The sequence below is a fragment of the Helobdella robusta genome (assembly GCF_000326865.2).
Source record: "Helobdella robusta unplaced genomic scaffold HELROscaffold_57, whole genome shotgun sequence".
NCBI lineage: Eukaryota > Metazoa > Annelida > Clitellata > Rhynchobdellida > Glossiphoniidae > Helobdella > Helobdella robusta.
This window is the reverse complement of record NW_008705311.1, coordinates 689,506-712,835: the sequence shown is the minus strand read 5'-3', so window position 1 is coordinate 712,835 and position 23,330 is coordinate 689,506. Positions and strand designations below refer to the sequence as shown.

Genomic DNA, 23,330 nt, shown 5'->3' with positions numbered 1-23,330 from the left:
AAAGAGAAAAAAAAACACACAAATCTTAATGCTCCTCTCTGATTGGCTGGCACGCCTCAGCCAATGGGGACGAAGATAAGAGGAAGATGATGATGAAGAGGGAGGGATGATTCTGATATTTGTCAATGTTTATACGACAGACAATTTTGCCCGCTGCTTTCTGGCACACACATATATATATATATATATAAATATATAAATATAAATATATATATATATATATATATATATATATATATTAGGCCATATATATATAGGCTGGCAATTATCCATTTCATCAATTTTATTACTTGATTGAATTTTATGAGTTTTACAAAGTGTTCAAAATAAAAGAAGAGAGAGAGAGAGAGAGAGAACAGAAAGAGAGAGAGAGTGAAAGTGAGTGTGTTGGTGTGGTGTGGGGTGCCGATTGGTTAATTGGATGGTTGGCTGGTTTTATGATTGGTTAATTGGTTGGCTGGTCTATTTTTTTTTATTTCATTTTATTTTATTCATTTTTTTTATAGAATTATCGTTTATACTGCATTAATCACAATGTTACAATTTATTTTTAGACACTACCAAATTTATTTTATTTGTTTACTAATTAATTAATTACTTAATTGCTTAATTAAGTTATCTATTAATTAATTTTGCAATTTAAAAACATAATTCGCTCCAATAGAAATTGAAATTAATTAAAATTATTGATCTTAATTCAACAGAACTTCCCACAGATTACGAAAAATTTAAAACAGAAAAAAAAACTCACCAAGACCTAGAGACCAATATCCGGACTAACAGACAAACCCTCAGACGAACAGGCAAATACCAAGAGAGACAGACAGACTGACTAAGGAACAGACAGACTGACTAAGGAACAGACAGACTGACTAAGGAACAGACAGACAAATAAATGAGATCTGAGCCAGGTGAAAATGGGAAAATTTTGTCTGTCTGCTAAACTGCTTAGCGTTAATAACTGTCTATAAAACCGCGCGCTGACAGTTCAATTTCTGTCAATTTAACTTTATCGGCGTATTTAATTTAATTTAAAAACCTAATTAAAAGCAGAAATAATTTCAATGAAATGTTACATTTTGGTTGGAAAAGTTATTTGTTATATTAAATATCTAATTGAATAGATTCGTTGAAATCAAAATTCAACAAAATATTAACAAACCGGGTAAAAAATGTTTGCCTCGCGACCACTGGTCCATAATTTCTTCCCGACCGACGCCATGTTGGACCCCCTTGATTCGCCTAACCTACTAAACTATGCAGCAACCCCGTCAGTCGCCAACAAAGATCCTTTCTCAAAAATTAACAACAACATCAACAACAACAACGGCAACAACAGTCTCAGCAACAGTCTAGGCAACAGTCTAAGCAACAACATCACCACTCTAAATAATAACAACAACAATTCAAAATTCAACAGCAGTAGTAGTAACAACAACAACAGTTACATCAATGCAAATAATCTCAACAACAACAACAACACCGCAATAAGACGCCCAAACGTCAATCCAGTAGTGCCCAGTAGATCAAACAACAACAACAACAATAGCACATCCTCTCACCAAAACACATCGACATCTCTAAATAACTCCTCTTCCTCATCATCATCTTCCTCATCTTCTCACAACGTATCCAAGTCAGGCCTAGCCATAAAGTGTCAGTCAAAAGACTCGACAACGAACGATATGAGCAAATGTAGCAACAACAAGCAGAAAAGGCATAGAACGAGATTCACCCCGGCCCAACTTAACGAACTGGAGAGGGCCTTCAGTAAGACCCACTACCCCGATATTTTTATGAGAGAAGAACTGGCCATGAGAATTGCTCTGACTGAATCTAGAGTTCAGGTGAAACTTGATTAGGAGCTTGTTGACTGGTTGGTTGATTGTGAGCGGGTTGACTGATTGGCTGGTTGGTTGGTTTGTTGGTTGATTGAAGACTGGTTGACTGATTGGTTGGTTGGTTGATTGAAGACTGGTTGACTGATTGGTTGGTTGCTTGAAGACTGGTTGACTGATTGGTTGGTTGGTTTGTTGTCTGGTTGGTTGAAGACAGGTTGACTGATTGGTTGGTTGGTTGATTGAAGACTTGTTGACTGATTGGTTGGTTGGTTGATTGAAGACTGGTTGACTGATTGGTTGATTAGATTTGGTTAATTTGCTGGTTGGTTGGACGCTAGCTGATTAACTGATTGGATTGTTGGACCGCTTGCTGGTAGCCCGTTTCAAATTGAAAGATGTTTTGATCGTTTGGATGCAATGAATTTACTTTGCGACGACCTTAATAATAAGATTTTTTGATCTGTGACGACAAATGCCATAGCAGCAACAACATCAACAACATTGTTACCAGTTTAATATCAAATACAATACAGCGTTAACAACAACAACAACAACAACAAACATTTAAAACAACCGTTCCAAAAAAGAACAATTCAAAACATGGCTCTGGTTTATATACGCACACAATAAACAAAACAATCTTAAACAAACCGACAAATAGACAAACAAACACAAACAAACAAACATATACAAACAAACAAACATATACAAACAAACATATACAAACAAACAAACATATACAAACAAACATATACAAACAAACAAACATATACAAACAAACACAAACAAACTTAAACAAACGAACGAAAAATACAACGACAACCGCGGAAAACTTTTAGACCATCCATTAGAAGGCGTTGAAACTTTAATATATTTATCGTATTCATCCTCGCTCATTCCTGCGTTCGTTCGTTCATTCACTCATCCTTTCATTCATTCATTTATTCATTTATTTCTTTATTGGTTCACTCACTCATTCGTTCATTCGTTTGTTCGTTCGTTCTTTCTTTTATACGTAAATCCATCTATCTTTGTTATGTATGGTCATAAAACATCCACTCTTATTATATAATATAGCGTAACGTAGTAGTAGTAGTAGTAGTAGTAGTGGTAGTGGTAGTAGTAGTAGTAGTAGTAGTAGTAGTAGTAGTAGTAGTGGTAGCAATAGTAGTTGTTGTTGTAAATAGAAGTAGTAGCATTAGTAAAATTATAGTAGCAGCAGTAGTAATTGTAATACTAGAAGCTTTGTATTTAGCACGATTAACATTTCTGTATGTGTGCGTGTGTGTTCTAGTTTGTGTGCGTGTGTGCGTGTGTGTGTGTGTGTGTGTGTGTGTGTGTGTGTGTGTGTGTGTGTGTGTGTGTGTGTGTGTGTGTGTGTGTGTGTGTGTGTGTGTGACAGCGTTTGATTGATTGATGGCTGCTTAGCATGTATGGTAGACTCCGGTATAAATGAGATTTTGGGATGAACTCTAAGAATGATTTTGCCTTAGGGCTTATTTCTATATACCTTTCTGGCCAGGAATCAAATGTTAATTTGAGTTTGTATGTGTATTTGCCTGTGTGTGTGTGTGTATTTGCCTGTGTGTGTGTATTTGCCTGTGTGTGTCTGTATGTATGTTGGTCATTCGCTAGTCATTTTCTTTAGTACTTCACCAGGCCAGAATTGAAATGTCAAATTATATGTTAAGTGGTGAGTGTATATGTGTGCCTATGTACGAGACCTTGGAAAAAAACAATAGCCATAAAAAATGTTTATGTGTTTGTATGTGTAAATGTGTGGCACGTACGATTGTGTATGTGTGTGTGTGTGTTTGTGTGCGTGTGTGTTTGTTATTTTCACATTCGCCCATTCAGTCTGTGTAGAATGAACGCTTTTACAAGTATTAAAAAGTTGAAATGAGTCGGTCTAAGCCGTTTCTATACACGTCTAACTGTAAAATTAAATAACCATAGAAAATAATATTAAAAATAATAAATTTCACAATAATAAAATAATAATATTTTGACAAATTTTAGAACTAAAATTGATAAACTAGAAGTCAGCAATTTGAAGATCTATTAACTCATCGCGAGTTTGTTTTAATTTGCCAACATTTTTTTATTTCTTTGTGATATAGTTCTGTCAAATGCAGAGCTCTCCGTCTAAATGTTAAACATCACACCATTAACATGTCAACAACAACAACCACAACAACAACCACAACAACAACCACACTCAGGTCTGGTTTCAGAACAGAAGAGCAAAGTGGAAGAAGCGGAAGAAGATGACAAACGTTTTCAGAACTTCCGGGGCCCTCCTGCCCTCAACATGTCTATCCCCATTCGTTTCATCTCCCCCTGTCAACGAACCATTCTACCCTTTTCCAGAAACTTGTGGACCGTGGGCTACAATGTCCTCACCACTAAATCACCCGATAAATCACCGAATCATACCGACCGATCAACATTTCGCTTCCTTCAATAACCGACAATCATATCCGCCGAGTCAGTCTTTCTCGAACCCGTCAACGTGCGTGAATTCGAACGTGCCTCTGGTCGGTATTTCCATGCCAAACAGCGCAACTTACGAGTCGGTATCGGCAGATGGCGCTTCTATTGGGGGTAACATTTACTCAACTTCGTCGATATTTCTGAACTCGTCGTCGTCGCCGTACTCGTGTATGATTAACGGTAATTGCGAATCGCCCATCCCTAACCATAATTTGCCCCCGTCTTGTGGGGTCCAAGACATCGGGGAAATTTGGAGGGGGACTAGCATTGCCTCCCTACGTAAAAAGGCCCTTGAACATACTGTATCGTCTAATATACAGGGCTTTCGATAAAGATTTGAAATCATTTTTTAATTTATATATAAATAAATAAATTATTTTATATATTTATATATTTTTTATTAATTTATAACTTAATTAATTTAAATAAATTAATTTGTTTTTACATCGTGCAATCTTATCGTTTAGCTCGAGTTTTTTGTAATTTAATTGAATAATTAACTAACTAATTAATAAACTAAATAGGTTATTAGTTAGTTAATGAATTATTTATTTTATAATTAATTGTTGTTGACACTTTTGAACTGAAAGACACGAAATTAATTTTGGTTTTTTCGTGATATATACATACGTATTGTATATAACTTTTTTTCAAGTTTCCCATTCAACATTCCACATTATTTTTTATAACATTACGTTTCCAAATGTGTTTTACAAAATCTTTTAATAAATAACAAGAACGACAATAATTGCACTACTACTTAAAACTACTCTAGCACTAAAAACACAGCATAATTTCATACCGAGGCGTGTCTTCTTATCCCATTTTAAACATTTTCGGATCAACAGTTTTCTCGAACGAATAAGTATCAGGATCCGGAAGATGTTCGATGAAATATGGATAGCTCCCAGGCCGCCATTGCTATCCTGGATTTTTTTTATATTTTTTATTTCCTGGATAGAGTATAGTAACAGTATAGGCGCCATCCGTTGGCTATATTTTAAACAAAGAACCAGCAAATAGCAGATGATTGATTGATCGCTGGTGTAATGGTTAAGGTGCCTGACACTACTTCTGTAGTTACTAGATTCGATTGTGGAGACCCTCCGCTTATCAGATGCAATGAATGTGATCAAGTGATTCAAGACTATTTGCATAATTGGTCATCATACCTTTGATAAGTGCTCGAACGAGAATTCATTTAAAAAATAATACAAGTAACGATGCAATTGCTTGCAGGCCAACAACGTCAAGTTGACGAGTAGTATGGGTGTCTACTACAACGCTCATCTGTGGCCGCACGACATCAACATCTTCGAATCTCACTTCGACACGAAGGATCCTCGATTGCATCACAAAGTGTGACGCAAAAACACACAACGTGCATACACAAATAACACACATGTATCTTTTTTATTATAGTATAGTTTAAGACCAACAAATAAATACAATTAATTTATTTCGTTTTTTTTAAAATCAATTGAAATTAACTGAAAAAGATGATTAATCGTTAGATTAACACTAGTCAACAAGTTTAATGTTTGTTTGTCGTTCAATCTCGTTCCTCCTTCATTCAATGGATTACTCATCATTTCAAATGCTTGAAGAGAGATTGTGAAACCTGAAAATAACCATAAAAATAATGTAGGCATACAATAAAATACAAAACACCACAATACACGGTGTTAATAGCCGAGCAAATTCTAGGAGCAAAAATAAAATCGCTAGAGCAACTTTTGACCAAAAATTTTCCTAATTAGAGTTTGCGAAATAATTAACAATTTTCAAATAAAAGATACTTAGATTGAATGACGTTGTTTTGTTTTTGCATTTGTTTATTGCTTTTTTTTAGTTACTTTGCAACTTATGGGGTTTGATTTCTTTGCATCTTGTAATAAATCCGTAATTCTAACTTTAACATGTGGTTTCATTCAACTTTAACACGTGGTTTCATTCAACTTTATCACGTGATTTCATTCAAGTTCAGCACGTGGTCTTATAGTATGGTTGTTAACAGGTGATCAGCCAATTCGGGCAAATATAGACTTTGAATGCTGAAAACTGCATCCTTCGGTACAAATCATAAAAATTTCAATTCAGTCAGAATATAACAATCCTTAACGTAATGATATTTATGTCGTAAAATTACGAACATTCTAGACGACCGATTCAATTTTTAACGCGCCAACATTAAAGTAGAAGACTGAAGTCTCCAGAATGGAATAAGTGAGGATACTTCTACAACACTTCTTATATCATAGTTCAAAAGACGTAACGGTAGCGATTTTGTCGCCACTTTTTCATTTAAATTTAATACGTTTCCAAAACAGCAGTGGCAGCGATAGAGGCGCTACTTTCTGTGGCTAGTGTTAATCACTCAGATTGTAGTCCCCCACCCACCTACACGCACGCAGACGCACACAAACACTCATGCAACCCAATACATACACAATGATCAACACAGTGTATGAAGTCAAACAGTTCCTGCGTGCATGTCTCCGTTGTCTTCGTTCGACTCGTGACCCTTTCAGTGCATCGATCTAATTCATCCTTCAGGTGCAGGCAGTGGCTCGACTGGCTGCACTCCTCTTTTAGTGGGTTCATAGGGTCCTAATATTAGGAATTGGGGGGATTGAAGTAAATCTTAATTTATTTCATTTAATAAAAATCTTTTTAGCCAATTGATTTATAAACCAAAAATGTATGTTATAAATGTATTTTATGTAAAGTCCATGATTTATATATTTTATACCATATCTACATTTACATATTTGTTTCATTGCCTATCTTATAAAGAGTATTTGAAGACTAAGGCCAATCCCCTCTTGTACACTTGCATGCTTCAGAGGTTTGAATAAATATAGAGGACCAAATAATGATATTAAATAATAATTATTTCCTCTGTTAACTCCACTTACCACTAATTCTTTTTCTTCAGCCTGTGGTGGGGTAAAAATTTTGCTTTTTTTGTATAAAAAATAAATTTGTTCAATGGTTAAACTTTAATCAAACAATTAGTTATTAAGATGAGATAAGTAGTAAATGATAATAATATGATGAACAAATTATCTATCTAGCTATATTAGCAATAGAATAGATACAGATAATTAATTAATTAAAAAAATAAATAAAGCAATGATTAGTTAACTCATTAAAAACAATCTCAAAATTTATTTTATTATAATCTGTGATGCTCTCTAATATACTAATAATACTAATAGCTAATGATTAGCTGCTAATCTAACTAATCTTCTTTATCTTTAGTTAGCTTGCCTAGTTTGAAACCAATTTGACCAATGGTATTTTGAATTGCAAAAAGTTTGGTTTTAAGGTTAATAAATCATTTATATTATAATTGTTTGGTTAGTTACATAACTTAGCAGGCTTGGTGGATAGTGGAAAATTAGGTTTTATTAGGACTAGAAGACTAAGGGGAAATAAAACAAAGGTGGGCAAAATTAGTGAAAAGGCGATTTAGAAAATGCAAATAAATATGATTAATTAAAATCGAAATATCATAAAAATAGTCATTAATAGGTTAAAATTTTAAATTAAGACAAATACGGCAAAAAATCGCCAACAAACCATTTTCTAGCAGCGATATGAAGGACACAAATTCAATGGCGCTACGACAAAAAGTGGACTACTTTTTCGTTCTATGGAAAACTGTAATTTAATTTTTTAATGCAATTTAATGCAAATTTGTAAAAATAAAAATAGCTACAGTTGTGAAAACATCTAATAAAACGTTTTTATTGCAATATTAAATTATATTAAAGTTTAAATTAATATATTGGCACTAAAATATTATTGTATAATTGTAAAAAATTTGATTAAAATTTTACGATATTATATGAACAATTTTTTTAGTCAATGATTGTAAAATTCAAAGTCTATTTTACGGTATAAATATGCTTATAATATTTTGCAAATTTGTCTGTAAATGTTGTTTCAGAATGTTTTAGGGATGCACGTTTTTATAAAGTCTGTAATCTTTTAGATTCGAAGTTTTTGATCGGAAAAGTGGATCTAGAGAATTTTTGTTGTGAAGAATCGGAAAATATTTTGAAGAAAAATGTCGGATGAATCGTCGTCTATTTGGTTGTTTACTGCCGAAGAAATTAGTAATAGTCCAAGTCGTTTGGCGGGGATCAAATCGGAAGATGAGTTCAATTATCGGTACCTTGCAGCCCAGATGATTCAAGACATTGGAGAGAAGTTGAGCGTGTTAGTACTGTTAATTTTATCAAATTATTTATTTTCACTAATTTTAGTTGGGGTCTGATTAGTGAATTGCCATCAAATGTTTGATTTCGTTTGGGGTTGTGCCAATTTTTTTGATTTTTTAAGCGTTGGGTAGATTTTTTTAGTTCATTCTTAGTGACATGATATCGACTAATTGAGAACTTTTATTCACTAAAATTAGGAAAGGATGATTTCATTGATCAATTATTTTTTCGGCTATGTTTGGCTTCATTGCAGGTCATTTTGTTTTCCTAATGATTGCATTTTTTAATTTTTTACATTCTGGACCATCCCCACAAACAGGTTTCAGTTGTGCACGAACACGGCCATTGTTTACATGCATAGATTCTACATGAAGCAGTCTTTTCATAAATTCAAGTACAATGTAAGTTTTTCAACTTTTTGTTATATTAAATGGCGGGCAAAATTTTTCATCTGACAGAAACATTACTGTCAGCACCTCAGTCTGTCAACAAATAGTGCCCTGATCATTAATGTATTAATGATGAATTTTGTGAAAGTTTCAAATATTTGAAATATTGATAATGCTGACAATGTCTGGTGCTGCTGATTGAAGCATGATAAAATTTGATTGGTCAAAATATATTCATTGAAATATTAATATTTACACTGAAATATTCTAAACACTAGACGATGTCTGCTGCGTGTCTATTCTTAGCTGCAAAAGTTGAAGAGCAGCCAAGGAAAATAGAGCATGTTGCGAAAGTTGTCTATAACTTCACACACAAAGATCAGAAGGTCCCGGACGCCAGAAGTCAGGTTGGTCTAAGTTTTTACTTTCTTGGTCTGTGGTTCTGTTTGTCTGTCTGCCAAGGCGTTTGTCTATTTTTCTATATTTCTATGTAAGAATATGAAAATTATAATTTTAAATAATTTTTGTAATCACATTAAAAATGATATTATTAGCATGAGATACAAGATATCATGGAAGAGATATCGTGCGACGAACAGATACTTTTGCAAACTCTCGGTAAGTTGGTGGTGGTGGTGATGATAATAATGATGATGATGATGGTATAGTGATGTGTTAACGGTGATGATGATGATACTATACTGATGATTTTTATTAATATTAATAATTAATCATAATACTACTATAATTTTATAATTTCCAGGCTTCACGACGATTGTCGAACATCCACACACACAGATCGTAACTACGTGCAGTCTTATTAGAGGTTTGTTTTCATGTGTTTTTGTGTGTGTGTGTCTCTATGTTTGTGTATATATGTGTCAAAAGAAAACTTTCTTTCACAATTTAAATTAATGAATTTAGTTTATAAAAAAATCTATATTTTTTTTGCAGCTTCCAAAGAAATTTCACATTCCTCGTACGTGTTTGCAACGACGAGTTTGTTGTTGACGACGATGTGCCTACAATACAAGTCCCCGGTCATTTCGTGCGTCTGCATCAATGTTGCTTGCAAATGGAGTGGCTACGAGGTCAGTTTTTGGCCTGTCCTATTTTGTATCTTTGCTTGTTTGTGTGTGTGTTTGTGTGTGTGTGTGTGTGTATGTATTTATATATTTGTGGGTAAGTTTGTATGTGTGTATTTGTTTATATATGTAGGTTTGTGTTGTGTTGTGTGTGTATGTATGCTGGTTTTGGCTTATAGATGTTTGTATTTATGTGTAATTAATTAGAACTCTTCTCATTAATTATATTAATATATTATATTATAAAATTATTTATTAATTATATTGTTATATTATAAAATTATTTATTAATTATATTAATATATTACATTATATAATTATTTATTAATTATAGGTGCCGAAATCGGCAGAGGGGAGGTATTGGTTTACGTATGTTGATCCATCTATGACCATAGAAAGATTGGAAGGTTAATATTATATTAATTATAATTTATTATAATCAAATATATCATTAAATAAAGAGGATGAATGACACTGACAAATTTTTTTTATTCATTCATTAGTTCATTCACTCATTCTACTAATTTTGGCTGAATAATTACTTTTATTATTATAATTATAGCTGATATGAGTAATTGTTGAAGCTTCTTTTTCATTCATTAATTCATTCAATCAATCATACTTTCTTTTATTTATTCATTCTTTCATTCTTTTTTTCATTCATACGTTCCACTAATTTGCAGAACTCTCGAAGGAGCTGAGTACTGCCATGGAGAGGAATCCCTCTAAATTGTTCAAAATGAGGAAATCGCTCAGTCATCTGAAGGTTTGTTATACTGTTCTATGTTATACTGTTCTATGTTATACTGTTCTATGTTATACTGTTCTATGTTATACTGTTTTTGGTATATTGTAATATATTGATAATATGTCATTAATATTGTAGATTATAATACTTATAACTTTACTAACTAACTTCACTTATAACTACTATCCCGTTAAATATTTCCCGGATCCAGATCGATCAATTTTTTGTATTAATGATACAGACTCACATTGATAATGAGAAGCCGAAGCCCATCATTGGTCAGCCGTGGTCAGGTGCCCACCTTTCCATCCAATCACATTCAAGGAAACCTGAAAGCTCATCTGCATCCACTACCACTATTAATACCAGCAGCGAAGTTCTCACTTCAAATGCTCTTTACAGTAATAAATATCACAGTCTCGGTGCTAATAACTGTAATGATTACGTCACCTATGCGAATCCTGTTACCTCAACGGCTTCCCATACGACGACGACCACCACTACAGTTACCGCAACTACTACATCTGTTACTACTGCAACTACTGCTTCTTACCAAAAAGCCAATCCCCATGCCCCCAAGAACAACAATTACGTAAGTAACACCACCACTACTACTACTTCTGCCGCTGTTGGCAGTCATTCCATTCCTATCCCAGCCCGTTCTTCTTCTAGAACGTCGACGACTACTACACACGCCGCATCTGCAACCACCACAGCCTCTGCTCCTCACAACAACGTCAACAAATACGTCGGAAGTTTCAGCAGCAGCAGTAGCAGCAGCAACTACAGCAATGTGAGACAGTCGCATGTAAAAACTAGCACCTCTATTACCACCACTACTAGCAGCAGCAGCAACAACAACAGTGGTAGTAGTAGCAGTAGTGTAAGTGGTGCCTACCACAGAAAGAACTTAAGTGACGTGCCAGCCATGGTTGCATCCGACAACAACGCCAAGAATGAAGAGGCGAACATCTTGGCTGGTAAAAAAAACGAACCTAATGCTAAGCCTATTCGACAGCACGTCACTGATAAAGTTAAAGAGACCCCGGTTATGAATAACTCCTTGACTGTTAGTAACAAAGAATCTAAAATCATGCCTAATGCTTCAATTAGCGTTAAGGAACCTCAGATCAGGAATGCAGTTGCTAATGCTCCTGCAGTTAACATCAAAGAACCTCAAGTTAGGAATGCTGTGGCTACTACTGCTGCTTCAGTCAGTACTGCTGCTGCCAGATCACCTATCAAGTTGAAGATCAGCGGTTCTTCATTATCATTCTCCAACTCTCTGAAACCTCCTGCTGCCAGCAGTCACAACGATCTGAACAGCAGTCTGCAGAGACATCCCTCGGTGGCCACGATAGCGTCGACGTTACCGCCGCCGCCACCACCACCACAGGCGTCCTCGTCGACATTTACTGCCAACCAGTCCAGTCAAGAGAAGGAGCCCATAAAAATAAAGCTGAACCTGAAGGCAGTGAACCAAGTGGAGGAGAGGCGGCCACCAGAGGAGTCGAACGGCATGAAAGTGGTCCTTAGCAAGAGCAAGGACGGAAGCTACATTCAGCAGTCTCAACTGCAGAATGCTGGCCAGAGTGCTAGACCATCAGCGAATTCCTACATTAATGATCCTCTGCCTCCGGTTCTATCGCTTCCTCCTCCTCCTGTTCAGCAGCAGCACCACGGTCATCATCACAAGAAGAGGAAAGCAGAGCATAGCTCGTCGTCGTCCTCACACTCATCTCATCACAGAAAGCACTTGAAACTAGATAAAACGTCGCAGGAACAAGATTCCAACCAGCAACCAATGCCTCAGCCGCATCATCAGCAGCAACAACAACGTCATCAACCACAGCAGCCACAACCGCGTGTAAATATACAAAACAACTTCAATGCTTACATGTCTTCTCTTCCGTTCCGCAAATGATAGCATTGAACTTTGTAAATATGTAATTTTACGTTTGTTAACATTCATCTTCATCCATCTTAACTAAATCTGGCAGAACTCTGTTGGGCGTCTTGAAACATGAAGAGCCAACATTTTTTGTCTTTTATGTTGACTGTTATATATGTATGTATATATATGTTGGTAATAGACCATAATTTTTACAATATTCTATAAATTTTGCCGAATGTTTGGCGTATTTTTATAATATTCAAAAATAAGATTTTAAATATTCAATATTTCCCTATATATACAGCAAGGAGCACTGATGATGATTCATTCGGAATCGAAATATGGCCTTATTTGCAGCATGAATTCGAAAAATAAGTTTATTTTGAATTTTAATAAACTAAACGTTCACCAAAAAACTTTAGTGAGAAAAACCGAAAAACCGAACTACAAACATATTAACGCCAAACATTCGGTAGAATTTATAGAATATTGTAAAAAGTATGTATGTATATATATATATATTATATTTATATAATATATTTATATATATATATGTATATATATATATATATTTATGTAGGTATATATATCTGTATATATATTTATGTAGGTATATATATATATATATATCATATAAAGTAATTTGTATGTTCAATTGTTTGTGCATACATGTATTCGTACGTACTTATTTGTATTAATTTCTAAATGTCTAAGTATGTTCACCTATCTGTACATTTGTATATACGCCTGTCTGTATGAGTATGTATGTATGTATGCATAGATGTACAACAGATTTTTACGATTTTTTAACAATTCGATTAAAAAGAAGTTCCTTCAATTGATTTTTAATTGTTCGATTTTGGTTTGAAAATCTTTGTACATTTAGTTGCAATATAGTTTATCTTTGCACATTATGCTATTGATCTTTGTTCGAGGTTTTCTAGATAAACTCTTATGTAAATGGAGTCTTTGGTTTTATGAGTTAATGTTTCTACGCTCCCTAACGTTTTGTAAACAACTAAATTGATCCGCGTGTTCAACGTTCACTAATCGTGTTATCTCGTATTATCTACATGGACGAGGTTACAGAAGTTCCCAGAGGAAGGCCCAAGTCCGGAAGGTTATGGAAGGAACCCAGGCCTACTAAGTAAAATTTTTGCCTAATAAAAATCTTTCAGTAAAAAATGTGCACCATACTTTTTCAATTTAATTTAAATTTTAATTTAAGTTCAGTTTGAGTCATTTTTTAGCCCGGCTTCAGTGGTTAGTAGGGCTTAGATTTAGAAAGGGGCTAAGCTTAGCTTAGGAAGGCTCTTAGCAACTAAGTTTTGTTTTAGTAGCGTGCATCTCTTCTCGAAGAGTGCGCTAGTGATAAGCCTCTCCCACTCATATTGAATATTTAAAATCTTATTTTTGAATATTATAAAAATAAATATCATTTTAATAACTTGAGACTTAACAAATCCCAGCTAAAACACATGGTGCGATGACAGTATGATAGGGCAATAGATTAGATTAGAATTACTATTAGATTCATTAAAGATATAGATAGATCGTTAGATAGGTGTATAAAATATAAATGATGCTACTTATTTAAACTTTTTTAGTAACACATGGTCATGATATGACACCAACAGGAAAAAATGTTATTTTTTAAAAAATGATTATGCGTAAATGTAGTAATCCTGGCAGCCTGTGCTGTTTGGCATCACCCTAAGCAAAATGCTTGCTACATTAAAAACACATTTAATAGTGTTGTGTCATTTCTATCAAGCCTGTCTAAAATCTGCAAACCGAAAAACCTCCGAAGCACGTGGAAGAAGAAGGTCGAAGAAAAATGCATCAAAAAATCTATAAAAGAGTTGGAGAAGGAATTGAAAAGTCACAAACAGGACAAGCTGGAGGTTGAAACTGAAATCTATTTAAAAAAAATAACTTTAATTTTCTTCCTATTTCATTCTAAAATGCCTCTAATAATTTATGTATATACACTTTTTTTTTAAATGGTTTATTCACTATATATTTCATTACATTCAGATTATTAATCTACCATTTTAAAACACCTGAAAAGGATTTAAGAAGGAGGCAGAAAATAAATAAAGAGAAAAAGTTACTGAATGAAAGGCGGGGAGAGGTGACTCAAAAAGTAAGTAAGACTCCGTTAAATAAATTATCCACCCACCACTCATAAATGAAAAGTTTATTAATTAAAACAAAAATTTAAATCTTTTTTTTTAAAACAATTAATCTAAAAACGAGTATAGATAATAATAAATTAAAAAACATATAAAAACAAATAGTTAAATACAAAAACAGACATAATTATTGTATGCATGAGTGTTTGTGTGTGTACATGTACCTGTGTATGTGCTTGTATGCGCGCTTGTATACGCCCCAGTGTAAAACCATCAAAAGATTTTTTCAATGAAATTTTGGTAAATCAAATCTTGCTTAATCAAACCAAAGATTATTATTATTAATATCCAAAATAGTAAATATAAATCAATTTATCTTTAAAAACGGCGCCAAAAACAAAATAGTTACTAGCGGTACACATATACATACTCATGTATGTACGTATGTATATATGTACGTATGTATATATGTATGCATACATATATAAAAACAAATAAATGCAGTTATACAGAAATACACATACGACAGACATTTACACAAATAAATAGGCATACATAAACATACAAATGAATACACGCAAATAAACATTTAGATACGCACGCATACAATCGTACGAATAGGCATGCATACGTACGCAAACACAGAAATGAAATAGATACACACACGTAAATTAATACACCATCTACTAATTGGAAAGTAAAATTTAATTTTGCCAGGTTACAAACACGAAAAAGTTGAAAAGGTTGAAGAAGAAGCAGTTGAAGGGTATCGTGAAGAGATAGACAGGACCCATGATTGAACATTCTGTGTATTTGTCTCAATCTCTCTCTTTTTCTCCCTCTCCTCTTCCTCTTTATCAAAACCCGTTTCTACAAACACACGCATACATACATTAATATATAGCTTCAATATTACACACATTGTTGTAAGCGTTCATGTGTGCACATAGGAATCCACATTGAATTACAATGAATTGAATAAAACGAATCATCTTTAAAATCGTTTATTTATGGATTTTTTTTTACAAACTAACAAATTAATTAAGATTGTATTCACTTGCTAGAGTTGTTAATAAATAAAACACGTGCGATAATACTAGATTAATTTTCTGTATACATATACATTTAATACATACATACATTTATATACAAATTTATGTGTACATTCGTGGATATATATATATGTGTGTGTGTGTGCGCGCGCATTTACATACACAATCGTTATGCAATGATATAAAATATATAATATGGAAAATGGATCTATTTATTATTTATGATCTTCTTCCTTTCGGGGATGAAATACCGCCATTGTTATAAGTCAAAACTCCGTCTGAAGACGTGGTTGTCCTGACAGAATTATCGTATAAAAAATCGAACAAATTGTCCGTGCGATGTTGCCCCAGTGCCCCCCGATTAGGCGAAAAATTAGCGAGTGGGTTCGCCATGAGGGAGAAAAGTTCGAGGACAGCCGGATCCGTGTGCAGTAGACTGTCGAAACCTAGGGCGGGGAATATTGAGGATGACGTTGAAGGGTAGGCGGGTAAGTTGAAGGGACTAGTACTTGTGGACGATGAAGAAGATGAAAAGTTTGATGTGTGTTTGAATGGATTGAAGTTAATGCTGCCACCGCCCCCACTGCTGTTTTGGGAGTTGCTGCTGCCATGGTGGTTGTTGTTGCTATGGTGGCGGTGGGCTAATGGAGGTACTAATACGGGGCTTGGTGAAGCGGGTGTAAGAGGAGGCGAGTTATTTCTAAGGGGAATGTTGACTGGTGAGAGGTCGTAGATCGTCGGGCTGTCGTCATTGGAGTAACTGGTCGATGAGGGATTGTCCGAGGCCTCTACTCTGAAATTTCGCTGCCGGTGTGGTTTGCTATTGGATTTACAGTTGTTGTTGTTGTTGTCATGTGAGATTGAGGTTGAGGACGACGAGGTTGTCGTCGTCGTAACTAGGTCGCAACTTGTTGATTCATCATCAGTTTCTGTCAGGTCTATAATGTCTTCATCGGCACCTGCCGTTGTTTAAAAAAGTTAAATTGCAACAAACTATAAACACTTTTTTTACATAACCATCTAAAGATTACATTCAGATTAGCTAGATATTCGCAAATACCAGATAGTGTGTTACATAGACTCTTCTTCCACATATCTGAAAAAAAGACATTCAAATTAGCTAGATGTTGAAACATACCAGCAGCAGAATTTGGATGGTTGTGCTGGGGTTCTGTAGATGGAACAGGGGTGCTGATGTTTGTTGAATCATTAACCATCTCTAGGCTCGTATTCAACAAGTTTGAATCGTCTAGGTTGATGTTATTTTTACTACTGCTATTGTTGTTGTTATTATTATTACTGTTGTTGTATTCGCTTGATACCAAAGTCCAGCTGCCGTCCTTCATGAGTTCCACTTCAACTGAGTCTGACATCTCTTTCAAGACCTCCACGAATAAACTTGAGAAATAAATAAATAAATAAAATAATAATTAATTAATTAATTAATTGAATGAATTTATAGTTTAGCTGAAAGTAAATTAATGAGGTTGATGCCGAGATAATGTCAGGCGATTTCAAAATGTGATAACTTGACATCTTTTACAAATACACAAACGAAATCTATGCCCATCTCCCAGTGTGAGATAAGTTCATTGAAGACAGCTGCATAACTATGAGCAGTCTCTGGAGGGGACAAACAGTGAGAAGGCGTTGGTTTGAAAAATGGCAATTTGTTAGAAAAAGCCTGATGGTTGATTTCATTTTCTATAGTTTCAAGTCCGTAGTACGCTATAAAAGGTGCAGGTTATCAACCAATTCAAACAAATATAACAGGCTTTCGTTGGTGGAAACTACCTCTTTAGTATCAGACAAAAGATTTTTAATTAGAAATTTTAAAATTATTAATAAAGTAATATTTTTTTTAGATCATTTTAAAAGCATCAACACTATGGTAGATAACTTTACTAAAGATACAAGTTTGTGACAAACATTTCTACAAATAAAGAAGCAGTAGCGATTTTGGCTTTCACTTTTTCCAGTAGGTAGCGATTTTGAAGCTAATACTCTCTTACTTACTCCTACTTGCAGTATTAGTAGTAACGGTAGCTACGCTTCTTTCCACCGAGTAGCGTTAACAACCTTGCCCGATAGGTACAAACATTCCCAATGCATACAAACCAGTAAACCAAAACACATGTACCCACCCGTCAATGATTAGCTTATTGAACTCGGCGGACCGATCACAAACAGGGCAGACCCACGTCGGCTTCTTCTCGTTCATCTGTAGGTAGGTGAGGGCGTCGAAACATTGAAGGTGGCTGCAAGAGGTCGCTCGACAGGGCAAGGTCATCCTCATCTTCCCGAGCTATTTTTCCAAAGTAAAATGACAAAATAATTCTAAAATGAATAATAATAATTATTATAATTAATAATAATTGTTTTTTTATTATTCGCAGGCACAAAAAAGTAAACATGTACTTGTGTCAGCGTCTTAACTAAAATAGAATACAGAAACAAAAAATAACTATGAAACCCATATACTGACAATATATACCGATAGGGAGAAAGAAAAACTGGAAAATATCAGCATCCATCAAAGTTTACCAAATGAGAAATTAAAGAGAATCTACATGTTAGCATATTCTCGCAATTATATGTATTCACGCGTAAATACATATTTATATATGGAAATTTAAGCTTTATACATACATACTAACGATGATAATAATTATTATTATGACACATCAACGCATAATAATGATATTGTAATATTTAAATTACGAAAATTAATGTTGACTGACTGCAGCTATAACTACTAAGATGATGATCATACTCTTTTTTGTGAAAAATAATTGAGGAAAAATAAATGAATGACGAAAAATAGACAATAAAATAAACAATATTATAATAATATTTATAATAATAATAGTAGTTATAAATCAGAATATTTTCTTTTACAGGGCAAAGAAGGGATACTCTAAGACTTGTCATTGCAATCTCAGCATCCTGGTCCATTGATAGCTTCTCTTTAACTTTTGAGAAATAAATAAATAATTTTTAATTATTACTATTATAATTGTTTAATAATATAATTCAACAGAAATCTATAATTATTAATATTAATTAAGGAAAATTTAAAATATTAATCATAGACAAATGTGCACATACAGATGACAACATCTCACAAACACACATACACATTCATAAACATTAATAAGTAAAAAAAGTCTGACAAAGTGCTGAAGACCAGTACAAATGAATAATAGAAATAACAATAAATTATTATTATAATTATTAATATAATTATTATTAAATATAATGATTACTCAGTGCTTTAGTGGTTTCAGATTTGCAGACTCCGTTCCTCTTCAAACGCTGCAGTAGTGTACTGGAGTTTAACTTTCGTACGAGGTTTATACAGGCGCAATGACTCTAGTATTAGACAAAAAATACTTTAGGATAATAATTAAACTATATTATATTATATAAAACTTATTTTAGGATAATAATAATTATAATATATAATAATAATATTTTTATTTCTTCAAATTACTATTGATAATTTCTAAACCGAATAATACAAGTTTGGTTTATGTTAAAAGTCTTAAGAAACGTCATTTCCTTCAGAGCCTAACTTTATTCTCCTCAATGCTCCATATTATAGTGACGACGTTATTGATGGACGTGGACAATCGACAAAGCCTCGTTATATCAACCGGCCGATTTGGTCGCTTCGCCTCGACGCCCGGTTTGTTTGTGGGAATAAGGTTCTGCAGTTTAAGATTAGGGAAGAGTATTGTATACCAGCTATGATGACTGTATAACATTCTATCTGATGTATATATATATACTGCATTTAACACACATAAAAACACACACCACACATAACACACGCGCGTATATATGCTGTAAGCCGCATATACAATGCCCAATAATGCACAAAGAATTAGTATATATCAAAAATCTAAGTTACATAAAAATTAATGTTAGCTAACAGGTAGTGGGGCAAAGACCCCATTAACTTTGACGGCCACCCCATTAGGGAAGCAGTCGGGCTGCCTGGATGACGGGTCGTTTAGGCAGAAACGTAACTGAAGTTGGCAGGAGAACTCGAATTGGTTATTACCTAAAGATTGCCTGTTTAACATAATTTATTCTAATTACTCACCATTGTAAATTTAAAGGTAATAATGAAAATATTCAATCAATTAATATATAACTCGCTTCCATTACTTTAGAAATTTGAATAAAAAATGAAAAATAATTACATACCTATATACACATATATGCCCATACACGCACGCTCGTGCAAGCACACAGACACCCACCACCCCCACAGACATAGATTGACATTATTTATAGACAATATTCTTCTTTAAATTAAACATAATTATCTTTAAATTTGACAAAAAAAAATTATTAAAAAATCCATCCACCTTGAATTTGATATTTCTCTGATGTGATTCTCGTTGAGGCTGAAGCTCACTCTATTCTCCTGCTGCTTATTTTGGAGAAGCTTTGGGACTGTTGTTTGAGGGAAACATTTGTATCACTAAACTACATCATTAAAAAACCATTTTATCGATAAATCACATAATTTTGTCATGAATCATTGTGACTTTTAATATGAATCATAATTTAAGTATAAATTTATAAATAGCTAGTCAATTAGAAGACAAAAAAGACCAATGCATTACTTAAGCTGACTGGCTTCATGACATCACACAGGATGTCGTAGAATGGTAGGTGTTTTAGTCGTACCTCGACAAATGGTGGTAAGTTTTCTTGCGGTGCTACACAATCTCGATCGTTTAAAATTGGACATATATCTGATTCTATTTGGATAAAAAAATCATAAATATTATTAGATTAAAAAAAAATAAATAAAAATTTAATACAATTTTGAAGACTTTTTTAAATGATATACAAAAATGAAATTAGATGAATGCTTCATACATACCAGCTTGATTTCGGTTCATGAGATAAGATGCGTATCCAACAGATATCCTCTGTGAATATTTTTGATGTAATTCTTTTATCTTTGCTTGGACTTGTAGTGAGACACCACCCTCCACCAGCATCAGAGCTCTTTGCATTAGTTCAGTTTTGCGACCACATCGACTTTGGTTGGCTATACCCAATAAAAGCTGGAGTTCCGAAACTCGGAAAGACATCACCATGTTCTATGGGTGTGTTTGTTTGTGGCTTTGTGGGCATATGTAAGAGGTGGTTTTGGTGTTTTCTATGTTTCAGATGCTATGTTTTTTGGTTACATTAATTAATTATTTTTCTTATTATTAATGATTAATAATACAACAACAACAACACACGTTTAGACGACATTTTCCCCGAGATCGGGGTTGCCGTTTGGCTACCTATGATGAAACCGAAATACCCCTCGATGAGGGCCATTGTCACTTCTGTCATCATAAGTAATTTATTTGGCTAATTTTTATGCAGGATGCCCTTCCTTACACAACCACAGTTATAAGCAGTGGGCCTAGCCTTTGATGATCCAACATCACTCACAAGGCAGTGAGGGTCAGTTTAATGATTAATAATAATAAAGACAAATTATTTTTTTATTTATTATTAAGATGGTTTTTTTTCTGTTTTATATTATAATAAAAAAATTAAAATTTAGTTTCAGTAGAAAGTTAAAGTGCAGTAATTGAGGAGTGTGTTTGACTTTTTTTTACTTTTCTTGCAAAATTAGGCAACATAGAAATTAACTAAAAGTCTTTTGTAGAAAATGGAAGTGTGTTTGAAATATTTAGTTTTCATTTTAAAAATCACCGGAGTTTTAGTTTAGTTTAGCTTTAGAGATTTTAGTTTAGTAGACTCTTTTAGTTTTTTTTAGAGTTTTTATTTTTAGTTGCAACAAAAAGCAAAACCATGATGTGAAAAAAAGTGAAAAATTGCGACAAACTCACTCGAAGATCCGTTTTTTCAGTCATTTTTTTCATATTATTCCATAACTCCTAAGTAAAATCAGAAATAAGTTAAAAAGTAATAAATAAATAAAATACTTGACGACATAACAGAGAAAAACTCGATCATCGCCTCTTGCCAAACCAACATACACATATACAAGACATATAAAGAAAATTGGAGGCACATACTACATAGATATAATAGCGATATGCGCGTGTGTGCGTGCTTGCGTTGTAGTCGTTGTTGTATCGTTGTTCATCTACTTGTTCGTATGTGTTTGTGCACAATCTTGTCGTTGCGGCTAGCGTTTTAATGATGCAGCTTGCTTCAAGCAGCTTTGTAACAGCTGCCGAATTATGTTAATTGTTCTGCCTATGAATATTCATCTGAAAATATCAAGTTTTGTTGCGGATTTCAGCTCAAAGTCTAGTTTTTCGGATTTTTTGGTCAATTTTTCTGTTTTTCACAAAACAAAATTGGAAGAAGTCGTCAAAGCTCTCATCGATGTTTTTAATCAGAGGTAAATACAGAAGAGATATATCACCACGAGCAACAACTTATGCGTGTTATATAACAATTTTTTTCTAAGTTTTTTTCTTACAAAAATTACTCAGTTTAAAATAGGCGAGGCAATAAAAGCAGAATATCAAAAAATGATATAAAGGCATATATATATATATAAGAATGATATAAAAAAAGGATAGAACGCTTACCTACCAAACGTTCAGTTTGAGAGACAGAAACTGGAACAGCCCAATAATTTACCTCACTTTAACGAGATTCAAGAAAAATCAAGCCATACACACATAACTGAGCAATGTGTAACAACACATAAACAGCAAGATGAAACACGACTGTTTGTACAATTTGGGCATACACATTTTTTATAAATACATGTTCGTACACAATAGTATACACGTGTGCGTGCGTGTGTGTGTGCTACGTATGTGAAGCAGATGTGTACGTGCGTGTGTCGGTGTGCACATGCATATATTTGACTATGAAATTATTATAATTCAGTTGCTGTAAGCAGCTGATGAAAACTGCTGTAAATAAATAAAAGTATCATGTATATACATATATATGTACACACACACACACACACACACACACACACACATAATTACACCCACATATGTGTTTGTGCAGACGCGCATGAGTGTGTGTCGTGTGTGATCGTGCGTGTTCAAATTTAACGTAACGGTACTACGCGTAACGATAGGTTTTGCGTCAAACTGGTCACTAAACTTCGATAAACTATCGAGTTACCTATGAAATTTTCGATGACAAAATTATGATTTTCGACAAAGACATCATTATTTTCAATATTATCGAAATAAAATGGCAATAAATAGAAAAGAAAACAAAGGAAAAAGATGTACACGTCGGCAAAGCGTACAAATTTAAAAATTTGAAAAATCTCATTATCATATATGTAAATAGAGCAGCTGCCTAATTATCATAATAAATAACGAGCAAAGATACGCCTGCTGCTAATACATAAACGTACGTACACAAAAACGCACGTATGCTTATAATTATACAAGTGTGCATACCATACATCCATACATCCGCATCTGTGTATGTTCA

General features: G+C 33.8%; 5 protein-coding genes across 5 annotated transcripts; 3 read left to right on the top strand and 2 right to left on the bottom strand.

Moving 5' to 3' along the window:
- The first annotated feature begins 1,501 nt into the window (after positions 1–1,501).
- On the top strand, positions 1,502–5,079 carry HELRODRAFT_102846 (hypothetical protein). The gene is made up of 2 exons (XM_009028671.1): positions 1,502–1,847; positions 4,064–5,079. The coding sequence occupies exons 1-2, from the start codon at positions 1,686–1,688 to the stop codon at positions 4,664–4,666; spliced, it is 765 nt and encodes a 254-aa protein (XP_009026919.1). The 5' UTR covers positions 1,502–1,685; the 3' UTR covers positions 4,667–5,079.
- A 645-nt stretch (positions 5,080–5,724) lies between these two features.
- Positions 5,725–7,961, bottom strand: HELRODRAFT_114981 (hypothetical protein). Its single transcript, XM_009028670.1, has 4 exons — positions 7,920–7,961; positions 7,253–7,273; positions 6,346–6,944; positions 5,725–6,283 (listed from the first exon to the last, which is right to left on the bottom strand). Exons 1-3 carry the CDS (start codon positions 7,920–7,922, stop codon positions 6,735–6,737), a joined length of 234 nt encoding a protein of 77 aa, XP_009026918.1. The 5' UTR covers positions 7,923–7,961; the 3' UTR covers positions 5,725–6,283; positions 6,346–6,734.
- Positions 7,962–8,409: 448 nt separating this feature from the next.
- HELRODRAFT_87291 (hypothetical protein) lies at positions 8,410–10,893 on the top strand (the record flags this gene model as incomplete). The annotated part of the gene is made up of 8 exons (XM_009028597.1): positions 8,410–8,561; positions 8,883–8,964; positions 9,231–9,359; positions 9,507–9,570; positions 9,716–9,778; positions 9,907–10,043; positions 10,372–10,444; positions 10,721–10,893. The coding sequence occupies 8 exons, from the start codon at positions 8,410–8,412 to the stop codon at positions 10,891–10,893; spliced, it is 873 nt and encodes a 290-aa protein (XP_009026845.1).
- Positions 10,894–10,996: 103 nt separating this feature from the next.
- HELRODRAFT_193718 (hypothetical protein) lies at positions 10,997–13,517 on the top strand. The gene is made up of 2 exons (XM_009028669.1): positions 10,997–12,867; positions 13,439–13,517. The coding sequence occupies exon 1, from the start codon at positions 11,018–11,020 to the stop codon at positions 12,707–12,709; it is 1,692 nt and encodes a 563-aa protein (XP_009026917.1). The 5' UTR covers positions 10,997–11,017; the 3' UTR covers positions 12,710–12,867; positions 13,439–13,517.
- Positions 13,518–15,539: 2,022 nt separating this feature from the next.
- On the bottom strand, positions 15,540–21,893 carry HELRODRAFT_102838 (hypothetical protein). The gene is made up of 11 exons (XM_009028668.1): positions 21,740–21,893; positions 20,767–20,989; positions 20,504–20,641; positions 20,243–20,330; positions 19,802–19,943; positions 19,442–19,576; positions 19,133–19,238; positions 18,765–18,838; positions 18,011–18,171; positions 17,005–17,264; positions 15,540–16,825 (listed from the first exon to the last, which is right to left on the bottom strand). The coding sequence occupies exons 1-11, from the start codon at positions 21,770–21,772 to the stop codon at positions 16,086–16,088; spliced, it is 2,100 nt and encodes a 699-aa protein (XP_009026916.1). The 5' UTR covers positions 21,773–21,893; the 3' UTR covers positions 15,540–16,085.
- Between the last annotated feature and the right edge of the window lie 1,437 nt (positions 21,894–23,330).

Excerpts from the sequence above, each read along its gene's own strand:
- HELRODRAFT_114981 (XM_009028670.1), bottom strand. Across the intron at positions 6,945-7,252 it reads CTGAAGAAAAAGAATTAGTG|GACCCTATGAACCCACTAAA; the intron begins GTAAGTGGAGTT and ends TCCTAATATTAG.
- HELRODRAFT_102838 (XM_009028668.1), bottom strand. The coding sequence starts at position 21,772 with ATGAAAAAAATGACTGAAAAAACGGATCTTCGA. Across the intron at positions 19,577-19,801 it reads GGGTCTTTGCCCCACTACCT|AACCTTATTCCCACAAACAA; the intron begins GTTAGCTAACAT and ends CTTAAACTGCAG. Across the intron at positions 19,239-19,441 it reads GGAGCATTGAGGAGAATAAA|AGTCATTGCGCCTGTATAAA; the intron begins GTTAGGCTCTGA and ends GTCTAATACTAG.
- HELRODRAFT_193718 (XM_009028669.1), top strand. The coding sequence starts at position 11,018 with ATGATACAGACTCACATTGATAATGAGAAGCCGAAGCCCATCATTGGT.
- HELRODRAFT_102846 (XM_009028671.1), top strand. The coding sequence starts at position 1,686 with ATGAGCAAATGTAGCAACAACAAGCAGAAAAGGCATAGAACGAGATTC. Across the intron at positions 1,848-4,063 it reads TGACTGAATCTAGAGTTCAG|GTCTGGTTTCAGAACAGAAG; the intron begins GTGAAACTTGAT and ends AACCACACTCAG.